Source organism: Pleurodeles waltl, chromosome 4_1 (assembly GCF_031143425.1).
Source record: "Pleurodeles waltl isolate 20211129_DDA chromosome 4_1, aPleWal1.hap1.20221129, whole genome shotgun sequence".
Taxonomy (NCBI): Eukaryota; Metazoa; Chordata; class Amphibia; order Caudata; family Salamandridae; genus Pleurodeles; species Pleurodeles waltl.
This window is the reverse complement of record NC_090442.1, coordinates 708,365,880-708,381,956: the sequence shown is the minus strand read 5'-3', so window position 1 is coordinate 708,381,956 and position 16,077 is coordinate 708,365,880. Positions and strand designations below refer to the sequence as shown.

At 44.2% G+C, this 16,077-nt stretch overlaps 1 protein-coding gene across 1 annotated transcript in view; it reads right to left on the bottom strand.

Moving 5' to 3' along the window:
• LOC138288565 (uncharacterized) overlaps positions 1-16,077 on the bottom strand; it is a 201,656-nt gene that overhangs the window by 133,485 nt on the left and 52,094 nt on the right. The window contains exon 4 of the mRNA XM_069230081.1: positions 7,384-7,578. Coding sequence (XP_069086182.1) covers positions 7,384-7,578 — 195 coding nt within the window. The remainder of the gene's footprint in view (positions 1-7,383; positions 7,579-16,077) is intronic.

Here is a 16,077-nt window from a genome sequence, read left to right as displayed (position 1 = left end):
AGACGACCGAAACATCTGCACTGCGAAAGGCCAAAGCTTGTCGTAAAGCAGCATTCTCATTGCGTAATTGTTGCAGTTCCTGAGCCTGTTGCTGAATGGTTGCCAGAAGAGATTGATCAGGATCTGCAGCAGCCACCACTGTATCATCCATGATGTTAGACGACGTCGGGAGTATTGAGCGCTGCAATCTGTCACGACTTACGTGCTGCTTTACCCTGGAGGCCGCAGAGCGAGTGGCGTGGATCCTGTTCTTGTATGTTTGGCCTTGGCCCAACTAGGGGCAACTCTTTCTGGTAGCCACGGTGCTGCAGGCAATGGGTATGCCAAGAGCAGGCCGTGTCCCTCAGAAGTAGCGCCAGAGGGAAAAAAAAAACTGAAAGGGGAAAAAACCTCCACAAAGATAGGTTCCTACAATAGGAACAAAAAGAAGAGGTAACAGCAGGAGAAAATACAGGAGAAAATATACTGGAACTGACGAGAACCAGCACAGGAATACAAGGAAGCAGGAGCGAAGACACCATCAAAACAGAAAGTGTTGCAGCGCAAGGAGAGAAAGAATAACAGCCCTTAAATACCAACAAACAGGAAACGACCAACAGGAAGTAAAAGGACACCATCTTAGATAGGAAAAAGCACATAGAACAGAATGTACTTGGAACCATAGAGAATAGGGAACAAGGATTGCTGGGAAGAGAAGGGTAACATGGGAAGGGGGAAAAAACATAAAGGAAGGCACAACCAGATGTCCAAAGAAAAGAAGAAAAGAAAAGAACAGGTGAGTGGGGGGTCAGACCTGCCTAGACACGCGGTGCACAGAAAAAGAACGAGGCCCCATGCCCAATTTGGGGCCTCTTAAAGTACAAAGCAGACTAGGGTCTGAGGACCGCGTGCTGCGGCCTGAGCCGAATGTTCAGCTCGTGCCGCGCGCAGCGGCGCGACAGCCACAGCTTCGGAGGTGAAGAAGGCAGCTTGTTCCCTTGAGAAGAAAAAGACAGCAGCTTTCTTGGAGAGGAAGACATTCATTTCTCTGGAGGAATATGAGGAGAAACAGGCAGCAGCAGCCCTTGCACTGCAGGAGTAAACAAATTGCCCTTGAGGAGTGGAGAGCCCTACTGGCCCCTAAGGGGTGCCAGTGCATGATGAACTTGAGGCCCAGGACAGCATCAGTTTGCTAAGTAATTACATTGAACATATTTTCTGCAAAGAAGTAGAGTTCAAGGTGCATGTTGGGGTGATGAAATTGCCTGAATGGGTGCTGCTGGCCACAAGGCCAAGAGCAGTTTGTTAAGGGAGTCAACGGAACCTGGAGCCTGAAAAAGTGGACTAGGTCTCAGTCAGGAAGAGAAGGGGCAAGGGAAGTAAGGAACCAACCACTTCCAAATCAACACACCTCAAGTCAACACCCTTATCAGAGTCAGCATTCCAAGCCACAGCTGGGGAAAACACAGAAGCAGACTGGCTCAGCGCCCTTAGCATGGATCAACCTAGCCCCACAGACAACCTCAACAAGGACATCAACAACTTCAACAACTGGACTAAGAACTGCGTGACTCGACTCCCTAACACCCATCAAAGCCAACAAGCATAGTAGATGAAACAAGCAGGCCAGCTGGTACACAGAAGACCTCAGAGATACCAAACAACACTGTAAACAGCTAGAAAGGAAATGGAGACCCAGCCACTACACCACCGACACAACTACCTACAAGACTGCACTCATAGACTATCACCATCAAATAAGAGACACCAAGCAAAAAGCACTAGTGTGCTGCATTGAAGGAGGCCCCAACAGCTGCAAGGAGATCTTCTTGATTCTCAAGGATTTCACTTCTCCCTTAGCTGCTGTCAACAACATCACTGCCTCCCAACAACTCTGCAACAAACTATCCCACGTCTTCCACAGCAAAATCACAAACATCTACAGCGACTTTGCACACTAAATCCATCCCATAGAACTCATTGCTAACCTACCCACCAGCAACCAAGACGGCCCTCACCAGAAATGACACAGCAGCAAGCATGGAGGCCATCCACTTAGGGGCCCCAACGGACCCATGCCCCCACCACATCTACAACCTGGGAACATCACCAATTAGCACCACCCTGGTCCACATCATCAACACCTCCATCACATCTGCCACATTCGCAGATGAATAGAAACTTGCAGAAATCAATGCCCTTCCCAAGAAGCCCAGAGTTGACCCAAGTCAACTGAGCAACTTTCAACCCATCTCCCTGCTCCCCTATCCAGCCAAAAAGATTGAGAAGGCCATCATTAAGCACCTCACAACCTACCTCGAAATTCACCCTCTTCTAGACAACACTCATTCAGGATTCAGAAAGAACCACAGCACAGAAACAGCATTCGTGGCCACCAACAACATTTTATTCTGGCCTTGAGGAGAAACAGCGACCCTCATCCTGCTCGGCCTCTCCGCGGCCTTCAACATTGTCTTGCACAACAGCTTCATCAGAACACTCCACGAGATTGGCATACAATAATCTGCTCTGAAATGGATCTGTTCCTTCCTCACAGGAAGAACCCAAAGGGTTAGGCTGCCAACCTTCACATCAGAGACCAAGAAACTTATATGCGGAGTCCCACAGGACGCGTCCCTCATCCCCACTCTTTTCAGCATAAAGTTGACACTGCTCACCAACCTTATCACAAGACATCATTGTCATCTCCTACGATGGTGACACCCAACTCATCCTCTCCCTAAAGGACAAGATAACCACCACCACAACCAACTTCACCAACTGCTTAATCATAGTAGCAGACTAGGTGCGAAACAACTGCCAGAAGTTCAACTCCGACAAGGCAGAAGTACTCGCCTTCGCAACAAGACCTTCCCTTAGGACTCCACCTGGTGACTGTCGGAGCTGGGAACAACACCCACACCTACAGACCACTCAGGAAATCTAGGAATCATCCTAGCATACAAGTTCACCATAACCATTCAAGTCAATGCAGTATGCACCTCCTGATTCCAGATCCTACACGTGCTGAGGAAAATCTTCAAATGTTGCCTCAGAACACTAAACGGACCGTTAAGCAAGCATTCATCACCAACAGGCTGGACTACAATAACTCTCTCTATACCGGAATCTCCAAACAACTTCTACACAGACTCCAGACCATACAAAACACCACCATAAGACTCCTCTTTGATCTCCCTAGCAGCACCCACATCACACCGCACCTCAAGAAGCTTCACTGGCACAGTCAACTCAAGATTTTCATGCACACATACAAAGCCTTATGCAACACAGGATCAGAGTACCTGAACAGCCGCCTAGGCTTTCACCAACCCACCAGACACCTATGCTCTGCCTCACTCTTACTTGCACACATTCCCCACATCCTCAAAAGCAAAATTGGAGGCCACTCATTCTCCTACATCACACCCAAGACATGGAAAACCCCCCCTCAACACATCACAGCCTCCACCTCACTTATTGAATTCCGCAAGAAGCTGAAGACCTGGCTTTTGGTAAAAGCACTTGGGGGACCACAAACACACCAACACACCTGCCCAAGCTCCTGGATACACTCTTGCTTAATTAGTGTGCTATACAAATCAACATAACATGCCATAACACGTCATAGCATAACAAGTCATAACATAACATACCAAACCATATTAGGGCTCATATGTTGGGTATAGCTTGGATACAACGTGCACAGGATGCTGCACTAAAAAATACAAAGAAGTGATGAATGGAATACTTGAATTAATCTCAGCTCTGGTAATTACCAAGGGGCGCATCTCAGCCATTGTCATGTTTGCACACCAGGCCACCTCTGTTTATACCCAGCCATAGACAAATCAGCCTTGAACCTGCTCCTATAGGACCAGTCCAGCTGGTATTGCCAGGCCACGTCCAATTTAGCACTTTTTAGGGCTCATCAGTCAGGTACAACTTGGTTCCAGTAACACACTGTGCATGGGACCCATATCTGGGCATACCTGTTCCACTTAGTAGGCATAGGTCTCATGCACAGTGTGCCACAGGTCTTAAACTATGCCTCCATGATGAGACCTATGTAGATAAGGGGTTGCTGGTGTTCCCATATGGAGGCAATCTGCCCTGGTAGTTCGACTGGACTGTTCCTATTGGAGCAGGACCAACACTGATTTTCATAAGGTGGGTCTTTATCTAGAATGATGCAGTAAGTGGGAAAACATTGGTTTGGAATGCAGCCCAAGCAACTGCCGTGTAGCTAAAATTAATTCAAGCATACCTTAAATCACCATGTTTTTGCAGCAGTGCAGTGGGAGCCTTCCTTTGCAGGAGACATGAAGCAAGGGTGGTAGGAGAAGCACTGGAGTAAGCAGGTCCTTTATGGAAACGAAATATACAGAGTAGCCGCATATATGGTCACGAAAAATACAGTGCCAATGGAGGCCTGAGGCTAAATGTATTCCTGTCTTAAGGGCTACTAGCATGGGGTTCCTGTCCTAACTGCTCAAAGAATGGATTCTCTGCAGCTGCTTTGGTGAACGTGAAAAAACTCAGTGACTCTGCCAACCTGGCATCTATGACGGGGCCAATAATTGGCCAAGACTTGTAGAAGCAATATGTAGTGTGAGATGTAGGACTGCGTGAGGGAAGACTTCAGATCATGTAAGCGTAAGGTTGATACCCTATCAAAGGATCTAGACTGCCCCCTATGTCATACGGGTTTCCTTTTTGTTATGTTACTTCACTGGGGAGGGGCTGCCTATCCAATAAACAGAACTATAAAATCAATACTACCGTTATTTATATATATATTGCTTCTACGTATTTCTACATATTTTAAGTTAAGTATCCATCAGACAGTTTTGTTAATGCATTTGTTTTATTGTATCTTCTTTCTGTGTTCTGCCAAGTAATCTTGTTTCTGTATATAGGCTAGAACATGTTTTGCTCCGTTTCTTTATATATGCGTGTAACATTTCATGTAATAATTCTTACTGGTAGAGAAAGCAAAGCATCTGCCATTCAAATAATACTTCCTGGTCTTCTCTCTGTCTTTCAGAGTTGTCCGGGTTCATGTGATCGTCTGAAAGCTCGGCGTTAACTTTAGAGGGGGTCATGGATTTCCAAGTGTGACTAGTCACTAGCCTTGGTATTTTGTTTCCTGCTGGAGTTTACATCGCGCCCGTCATACCAGAATACTAAAAGACAGTTTGAGAGGAGCTATACGAATGTACATGTGTTGTGGCAAGAACGCATCACCAACATAGATTGTCATAGATTGTGCGCGCCACGTAAGAAGTTTAAACTTGTTTCTGTGACTGGACTCTGATTAAATATGAAAAACAGGCATAGAAATGTAGCTATCACTGCAGCACTTAATGCACTTATGATTTATTGATTGCTTTCCTTGATTATTGACAAAACTAATAATTGATATTTATGACAAAATTTACTGACTCAATAAAAATTAATTGCTGAAACGTTTTGATCAATAAAACCATTTAGACTCACATCGACTCTCATTATTGACTGAAAATAAAAATTAGATTATGATGACAATTTAATTTGATGTACAGGCAGCTCCTGGTTTATCTCAACTAATGTCAGAGACCATTGGACCAGTGAAGTAGCTGGGAGTTCTCACTGATGAGTTGGTAAGCATTACCAGGTAAACGGATATTTATACTGAGATCCCTGCTCCAGCAATTTGTACGTATTTCTAATGGTGTTACACCCTGCAAAGCCCCTTCGTACTCTATTTGACACAGTGTCTGTGTTAGCAATTTCTCTATCAGTGATGAGCAGTTTTACTACTTTATAGTGCTGTACAATGAAATGCCCACAAAGAAGATCAACAAATGGGTGAAGCCAGAGTCATGGTGTCACCTTACTACTGGACTCTGCACTAGGTATACTCCTTTAGAAATTGACCCTTGGGGAAGTGAGGATCTGCAGCCCAAAGCTTTTTCCGAGATGGTATGGGCTAGAGGATCAGATCTAAAAAAAGCACACAAGGACGCTTAATAAATCAACGTTGAAGTCAATACTTTCACTTTTAACAATGACGGCAATTTATTTCACACACTACTAAATAATTAGCACTAAATGACAAATGTACACAATAAAATTCAATTCTCTTAAGACCTTCCAGTGCTATAATCGATCTTTCGCTCAACATAAATATATACATACATATATGTATATACAGATATAATAGATAATGTATTTCATATCATAATATATTATAATAAGTTGTAATCTATATATAGATATGTATAAGAAAGTCTGGGTGCTAAACAACGTACATCCTACCCCTATGGGTTTTGCCATGGTGTTCACAACGGGAAACGTCCTCTACGCCGATTCTTTAATAACGAAGTCCTGGTTAACAAAAGTGGAATAACGCCTTCTTTAACCATGACTTAGTTATTTTGTGCCTTAACCACGCATGTCCTGAACAACGAACATGCGTGGTTAGGGCACAAACAAGGGAGTCGGCTGAGGAGGACGATGCAGATGATGAGGTGACGACTCAGGTAAGTGGGGCGGTTTTAGATTTTGGGGTGGGGGTGGGGGTTCGGGGGTTTTAGGTTTTGGGGCGGGGGTGGAGGGGTTTTAGGTTTTGGGGTGGGGTTGGGGGGGGCGAGGCGCTTTAGGTTTTGGGGTGGGGGGTTTTAGATTTTGGGGTGGGGTTGGGGGGGTGGGGCGTTTTAGGTTTTGGGGCGGGGGGTCGGGGTTTTAGGTTTTGGGGTAGGGTTGGGGGGGCGGGGCGTTTTAGGTTTTTGGGCGGAGTGGGGGGTCGGGGGTTTTGGGGCGGGGTTGGGGGGCGGGGCATTTTAGGTTTTGGAGTCGGGGTGGAGGTCGGGGGTTTTAGGTTTTGGGGTGGGGTTAGGGGGCAGGGCGTTTTAGGTTTTGGGGCGGGGTTGGGGGGTCGGGGTGACGCATGCAGGATCAATGGGTGCCTATTACTAATGCCATTACCAGGAATGCCTTTACAACAAAATATTGTTGTTAAGGCATTCGTGGTAAAGGCATTAGTGGTAACAATGAGGTCGGGGTTCCGACCTCGTTGTTCAGGCACTCGTTGTTTCGGCAGGCGGCGTTCCGACATACAACAGTCCAGTGTAAAACCCATTCCTGCTAAATTTTTGTCTCAAGGTCACATCATGCAAAACCAATTCCTACTGTATTTTGGTTCTGGGTCGGTGTTAACAGTGTTTCTATAAGTTAAATGCAATGTATCAGCTCAAGCAAGGAAGAAGTTCAACAAAGGGATGGGCCAAAGCTCCTCTGTGTGTGCTGTTTTCTGTCATTACATGAGCCTTAGCAGGCAGCTTCATTGTAAGCCAGATCTAAAAATGGAAGAAGGTAACCATGTCATGGAAGCAATGTTTTGCCATGCTCTCATATACTTACCAGTGTCAATGCACTCGCTGTCAACCTTGTCCCAGAAGATCTTCCCATTACAGTGAACACATTTCATGACACCAGAGAGTTCCAGCCATTTTGTGCATGCTGTGTTACACCGATAATGCAGTTCCTGTCCCACAGGGTATGTTCCCTTAGCTATATTTATTCTAGCATGGTTTATGGACTTTGGCGCACAGTAGCCTGGAAGAGAAAAAGAAGTGAGGTTACATTTAGGTAAGGAAGGTTATCTTAGAATGGGATAATGGAACGATCAGAAAATGAAACAAAATAGGAACAGCATAAGTGACTTGCCCCAGAGGTAGAGTGCATTGAATTTAACAATAAGGATTAGATATAAAAATCTAAAGTTTAGATTAGAGACCTTCTGCGCTTTATAGGAAAATGGAAACACTTACGCTTCAGGTAAGTGGCTGTGGGTTGTGTGGTTTGGAAACTGAAAGCTTAGTACTAACAGTTCATGCACCCAGGAACCAGTGGTCGCCCACTAAAGAAACTCTTTCAGAAGAAAGGGTGAGATTGGTACACAAACATTTGCAGACTGCCTAATTGGTAAACAATATCTGCCATATGACTACCTGACACAGTTTACTGAAATAACTGAAAAGATGTCTAAACTGACATATAATGTACTAGCATGACCTTCTCTGCAGTGGTCAAGTAAATGTCTTTCACCTATGGCAAATAAAGCTATAAATAGAGAATATTTGCTCATTCTTTTGCAGTTGTATAAATAGTCTGAAATGTTTGTATTGGTAGATCTGATTGTATTGGTCTTTTATGAATGAAAACATGCTATATGATGTAGAACAGTCGTTATTAACCTGTGGTCTGGAGACCCCTGTGGGTCTGTGAAGCCTACTTAGGGGGTCTGCAACTGCTTAGAAAATTAAATAATATTAACAGATTAATAAAGTGTATATAAGTGAAGCAGCAAAATGTAAAATTGAAAAGATTAAAATGTTGTGTAAATGTGAAGGAATTTGAAATTGGAAGCTAGAAATGAAGTCAGTATTCTCAGATGGATATCGGCAGTGAAAGTGCATCAAACAAATATAGTATGGTTGGTGAGTGGCCTCAATTGAATTTAGAAAAGCTCCACCCTTCCCAATAAAACTTTGAATTTTATATTTTATGACTGTGATTTTGTGTTATGAATGCTTGCTTTTGTATTTGTTTGTATTGTTTTGTGGCTCAGATCATCAAAATTTCTTAGGACAGGGGTCTAGGCTTCCAGGTTCCCTGGAGGCCAATAATGATTCAGTAGTGTTTCCCAGTTTCTAAAAATGATTAAGTGGTGGTCCACAGAAGTCAAAAGGTTAAGAACCACTGATGTAGGATACTTTGACGTTGGTGAGCCTTGATGGATTTTTAGATGATTTCTATTGTGTTTTCAGAGCCCCTGAGGCCTTCGATTCAGGTCACACCTACCACCCTGTCAGAATGCCATATCACCAAGTTGTGCCAATGTCCACTCATTGGCTTCTTCCTTCCTTATGCTCCTGAAAACGAATACACCAGTCAGCTGAGCTTTTGTTGAGGGATTGGCACCACGCTGTGAGCACCTGAAGGTACGCCCCTCTAACAGTGCAATACAGGCCCTTCTAAGGCTCACTTGTTCAGATACTTTAATAGCTGCCAAAGCTCTTCTTGTTTCAGAGCAGAGGCCCAGATTTAAGAGGGCCTAGCGCCATTCTGACGACATATTAGCGTAATGTTTTTTAAGCTAATGTGGTGTTAGATGGCCAAAAATGCCACCCCACAATAACAAAGTAGTACAATGCATGCATTGCACCACTTTGTAACTGTAGTAAATCCTAGTTTGTTTTAATGGGAAACAGAAGTTAGCTTAGCCTTGCAGACTCGTGCCCCGTCACCTAGTAACTTTTACACTACTTAGCTTGCTCTGTTTTAGCGCATTTATTTAATTAAATCTTTTAAGATGGTCACCTTGTTTTTAGTTAGGGCCATGTTTTAGTTTTACATTATCAGTGCCACCGCGCTAAGGCGACAATATCAAGCAACAAAGATAAACAAACTGTAGGTGTTCACAATAGGGACTTTCTCCTCTTCACGCCTTTGAGGGAATTTTTATATAAATTACCATCCCAAGCATGTCTCGTTATCTATTGTTTGGGAAAAGACCTACATTAGGGGTCCAAGCAGAGCTGTATAAATACTCGACACTTAAGCAGAAGTCAGAGGGATTCCTACCATATGCCATTGCTGCTATCGATGCTGCATTTCGCCTTGACACTGACCCAGACTTCGTGTCCCTACGGAGTCTTAGCTAGAGACCTCATTCCAAGGTAACGAGGGTTGGGGGGCTCTTCTCATGGACATGGCATTGGCAGATTGGGTTTAACACACCTAGCTGTCTTTTAGGTTAGAGATTAGGTACATCATGTTAGGGTATTAGGACATATCTCATACTTTATGTCACTTCATGTCACTGCAAGATGGTGGGGGTCTTTGTATTAATGACTCTTGTCTTTAACATTCTGTTTCTTGCACTGTTCATTATCCTAATCATTACAGCCCATGCAACTTATCGCAGATTGCAGTTTTGTTAAATAAAACCTATTTGAAACCTTACTGCATCCTCTTCATTGCCTGTGTTTGATTGAGACATGTTGTTCATGTGAGAAAGGGGTAATCTCCATTTAACCACAACACTCCCTGCGATGTCACACTCTTGAGTCCATGCGTAAAGGCTGCCACAAATCACCTTTTACTGTTCGGGTTTTTGGTGAGGTGCTGCTTGTAAGCCGGGAGGGCTAGGACGACAGTTGCGACTTGTTTTAGGACTGGCATAGTCGCCTACAAACATAAGTACTGTCATCCTTAAACCAGCAGTCTTGCCTAGAGCAAGAGTCAAACTACGACATGGTGCCACCAACGATGGTGTTTAGGCACTAATTTACGGATACCCCAAATATCACTGTCTCACATACTTCAGGTACCCTAAGTACCATTATACAGAGACGTCCGTGGTCTTGGGGAAGATCCTCCTCAGCTGAACAGGGACTACCTAATTAGGCTGCAGGTTGTTCGAGCTCGAACTTATAAAAGGAATTTTCTCCCCATTTGGTGTTCTATTTCTTTACCAACTTCAAAACATGGCTAATGCCATAGACATTCCTGAGAATGCTAGACAAGCACTAACTCTATACCTAGTACCGCATGGCTTAACAGATGAGAGTGGGGATGTCACATTCATTGTAGAAGCTAGTGAATCCTACCAAACAGAAACATTCTATTCTTGGGTCACCTTTCCTGAGGAAGACCAAAGATCATTCACATTCCACACATACAGAATTGCAAACATACCTCAATGGTACCAAGCATACCAGTATCTTGAGATTCTGATTACTTATCAAGAACATCAGAACTGGTTTAAAGGTGCCCTACCACATGTAATACAACCCATGAGATTAGGTCCCTTAGGTAATGAAGGACCAACGTGGCCTATGTTTGCCACTTACACACCTCACCCATGTATACAAAATATGCAGGCAGCAGACCTGCGAAACTTATACATTGAGCTAGTACCACTTTACAGACGACTTGTTCAGTCCGTAATGTGTACTTTGAACACTTCACCAGCGCGTCCAGCACCACCAGCACCTGCTGGATATCAATTGGTTACTGGGATTAATCCACAAACAGTACATACTATCATGGGTAAGGTACCCACAGAATGAGAGAAAATACCGTTCTGGATAGCCCAAAATACCAAATCAGCTAGAAGCTGTGTTTCCCCATAATGGACCACAGGAGAAACATAGAATTCTCACAGTGTGCTTGCCCTTGGGGATGGTTCCCTTGGTGGATGACTTTGTCACATGGGATACAGTCTTCACTGTAATTTATACTACCACACATGGTACCAAGACATTTGCCAATTTACCGGAAGTGTTAAAACAAATTCAGAATGAGCACGGGCTGCTCCAGCCTTGGATTTGGAGATGAAATTAATGCGTAACCTCAACACAGTCTCCTCAATCATACTCAGTAACATTAAAGGGGAAATGGTAGCACTGGCTAAATGCCAGCGCTTCCGAGAGATTCCACATTTGGACCAGGAGAAAGAGCTACCGAAAATTATTTCCGACACGTATACTAGTATATGGCGGGATAGTTTGGGAGCCAAGCGGAAGAAGCTTGAATTACAGAGTACTACCCTTAGGGAAAGTACTAAACAAGCACAGGAGGGTTCTAAGAAGCGCTGGGATAAACAATGTTTTTTTAAAGATAGACGAAATGAGAGAGCAGATTTTCCACATCCGGAGAACTCTGATAGGAGATATTCTGTCAGAAATAGAGAAAATGTAAAAGCTCCTGAAAGATATTCTGATTCACATCCCTCTTGTTCCTTTCAGGACGCACTGGATAGATGTAGCGAGAGAGGGGGCTGTCCTGATCGATGTCCTGAATAAGTGAAACAGAAGAAAGACTCACCACAGTCTTCACACAAAAAAGAAGAGAAGTACCCACAACAAAAGACACCGTTTAAAAAGAAAAAGGCGGCAGCACTGTCAATTAGAAATGCCAGTACCCTTGAGAACATTGCTGAAGAACAAGACGTGGGCAGTGACACTGTCAGACAGTGCAGCAGAGGTCATGATATGTCGCCAGAGTCTGAAAGATCTTCTGGATGCGACAGCAACTAGCGATTTCATTGCAGTTGATACTGCTAACGGGCACGTACTCGCACCCGACAGGGTCTATGATTAAATATCTAAGGGAGACGTAGCGTGCACCATTGGTGTGATAGTTTGGGATGAACTTAGTTGTGACATCCTGCTGGCTGAAAAGAACTGGCCATCCGAGAATGTCTGTAAGCTCCCACATAGGGAACATGTCATTTTGCCTTCTTTCTCTGGTCTTGTTCCGAAGGCGGTAAAACGTTGTCACTTAGGCTTTATCGCAGGCACCTGCATTGTACCGCAATCATATAGGTTGGGACAAGGATTCTCCTTGCCATGTAATAGGTATCAGGTCTACACCCCAACCTCAGCCACAATATCCTGTTAAACATGAAGCAAAAGCTCCAGTGATGGATATCCTCACTCAGCTCGAGTACCAGGGAGTAATTGAGCCCTGCGTCTCTGCAATGAATAACCCGTTATTCCCAGTAGCAAAACCCGACCAATCTTATAGAATAGTCTTAGATTACAGACACTTAAACAGTCATACACGTACATGTGCTATACAAAATTCACATTGCACAGCACTAATTAACAATCTAGTGTGTAAAACATACAAAACAACTTTGGATATTTCCAACAGGTTTTTCTGCCAGAACAGAGCACATGAAAGTCGGGACCTGAGTGCATTCTCATTTGGATCACAGAAACGCTTCTGCTGTTTGCCCCAAGGCTACAGCCCGATTAACATCCATATTGCATGATATTGATCCCGAGGTGTTTTCTTATGTGGATGATATTTATCTCACAGATGATGACCTCAACATTCATCTTGCCAGGGTTGATCAGATCGTTTTAGGATTCGCAGCCTTCGGCTACAAATTTAATTTTAGAAAAACTAAAATAGCCTTTCTCAGCATGTTGTTCCTGGGATACGAGCTATCAAACGAGGGGAAGAGCTTGGCTCAACACTTTCTGGAAAAATGGGCTCAACTCCACCCACCTAACACTCTCAAGAAACTACCGTCTTTACTTGGTTTCTTCAATTTTGGCAGAACATACATTCCTGATTATGCACAATGTATGAAGCCACTTTATGACTTAATACGCCCTGATGTTTCTAGCAGACACTGGACAGATAAACACACACGCATCCTTAGGGCATTGCAACAGGACATGCTAGAAGCAAAACAATTGCACACACGTGACAACAAAACAAATTTGGTCATCAGAATAATTGCTGGTGCCAGTGGGTTCACTTATGTCACCTTTAACGAAGGCGACACAGTGCCCACAGCATATAAATCACATTTATACTCAAATGCAGAACAACGTTTTGCACCTCAACTGAAGTTCAGATGGCTGTCATTAAGTAGAGGCCACTTGCCCAAGGGAAATGGATCATTGTCGTTACCCCGGTGCCAGCCTTAGAGGCTGTCACCAAAGCAAGCGTTCCAAACGCTAAAGCATTACATCCAGGCTGGACTCAGTGAGCAACCTCCCTGACTGCCACTGATGTTGATTACATCTTTGATCCACATATACAAGAATTTCTCCAATACGAACAGGAGTACCCCACTCCTCTAGATATTTTGCCACTTGATAGATACCATACTGTCATTTACACTGATGGTTCAGCACAAGCAGCTGTAGGTACCAAACATCAATACTCAGCCGCTTGCGCAGCTGTGAGGGGAGTGATGAAGGATGGAATCTTCCACCCTCACAATACCTGCACACAGACCTTACAGGTCTGCACAGCTCAGCTGGCTGAACTCAAAGCCCTTATATTAGAACATACAGAGCCAGGATTTCTGACTTTAAATGTCTGAGACTCATACTACTGCGTCCAGTCTTACAATGATTATCTTAATCATTGGCAATTGAACAGGTTTAGAGCTTCCAAAGTGAACACCATAAAACACAGAACTCCGTGGGGAGGTGGCTGATCTTAAGGATGAGCTACCTTGTGTCCATGTAATACATACATTGGGCCACCAATGTGTAGGAGTATGAGTACACGTTATCGGCAACACTTTGGCTGATGAAGCAGCCAAATCTGCAGTAGCAATGGCTTCTGTGGCTGCAGTGGCTCGTTCTCAGATGAGATTGGATAATGAAAGTTTGACTACCGTGAAAGCTTCGGCTGAAGGCAAGTCCCTTCCAAAAACGTACCCTGCAAAATACTCTTACCACATCAGTGCACAGAATGTTGCATATGCAACCATTCCTGGAGTTGGAGATCGAGCGATCCCCAACCAAGACCAGAGATGAGATCTAATAAAAGCAGTGCATGAGGGTGGCGCTTCTGCTCATGCTGATATTTCGGCCACAGGAACATTCTTACAGAAATGCTTCTGGTGGCCAGGTCTATACAAACAGACAAAACAGCACGTCCTTTGTTGTGACATTTGCCAGCAAATTAAGGGCTCAAACATCAAACGCCCACTGCAGACATCTACAATGTGTGTATCTGGACCATTGCGGTCCACTCCAACCTGATGGTGCATACAAATACATCTTAGTTGCTGTAGATTCTTGTTCTAGATTCCGTGGGTATGGCCTCAGCGGTCGGCTAGCACTCGAACTGTTATGAAAGACTTGCTAATCTTTATAAGTACATATGCGCTTACAGCATTCCATTCGGACCAGGACCCTGCATTTGCCTCTAAGGCATTCAGGAACGCAATGGGGGACGATGGGTGTTGAACTCCATTACTCCTCACCATACCATCCCGAGGGAAATTTGGTCGTGGAGAGGTGAACCATGACCTAAAGCACTCCTTAACAGGTAGAGTATTAGGTTCTGGCAGTAGTTGGTTCCATCATCTATACAGGGTCCAGAGAGCACTGAATAATCTGCCAAGGTGGTCCTTAGGGGTATGCACTCCCTATGAGGTTCTCTTTGGGATACCTATGTATGTCCCAGATCTTGATGGCCCTGGTTTGGTGGCAGCAGACACACCTTTTGACATAATTGAATGTCTCACTATTTTACAGGAGCTTCCACAATTTTGTGATGATAAATCATCTGCCAGTGCTGCCACTTTAGGAATAAGGGATTTACCAACATCTTCCACTGGCTGGATCGCTAAAGTCGGGGATCTGGTTCATGAGAAGATCGCTGAGAAGAAGGAATTCAGCCCATCTTACAGAGCACCAGTTCCAGTCCTGGGAGTACAAGGTACCAGAACTGCCATCCTACCACTGCTGCCTGGTTCTAAAGGAAACAAATTCATTTCCATTGACAACGTCAAACTTCACCATGTGGCTGATTCTGCACAGTAGACCCAGAGGTCCCCTGGGTAGTCCCCGGTCCCCTCTCACTGCCCAACAAGGCATACCTCTTCAAAGTAGAAACAACAGCACTACTTCAGACTACACAACAATGTCCAACGATGCTACAAGTACCTCCTCGACCGTGGGTAGGGCGGAAAATGAGCTCTTGCTGATTCCAGTTACCACTTCAACAACAACACCTGTCCAGGATTTGGCTGTTTTCTACACCAACACAACACAGACTGACGACACCGTCTACTATGAGCCTCCACGCGAAGTGGATCTATCCACCGGTAATGCACCTGCTCCTGCATTTACAGAGACTGCCTCTGGTTATTTTATCGACATTGATGACTTTTCTTCAGACTCATCCACTCCAGTGATTGAAATTTTTTCAAAGACATGTAAGCTGTACCTATGGCTTAAAAATAACTATTTAATTCACCCAGGGGACTATTTATGGTTCTGCTTGACATTTTTTGCATTGTTTCTATGGATTGGTTTCTTGACTGTTTTCTTTTTGCTCATAATTGGTCATTTCCTTCCTGAATGCTCCTCTGTTGCACCTGTGGATGAGGTCTTAACTCCATATCTTTCCTCACTCTGAGGTCTGAAGAGACTTTTCCCTTGTGAACATTTTGGCTGTACCAATTCCTGATTGTATTGTGTGGGACAATGTTCCATTTGATATATACAGGGCTATTGAGGTCAGTCAAATTCCATATGTCTTCAAAATTTCTATGACTGATGTAAT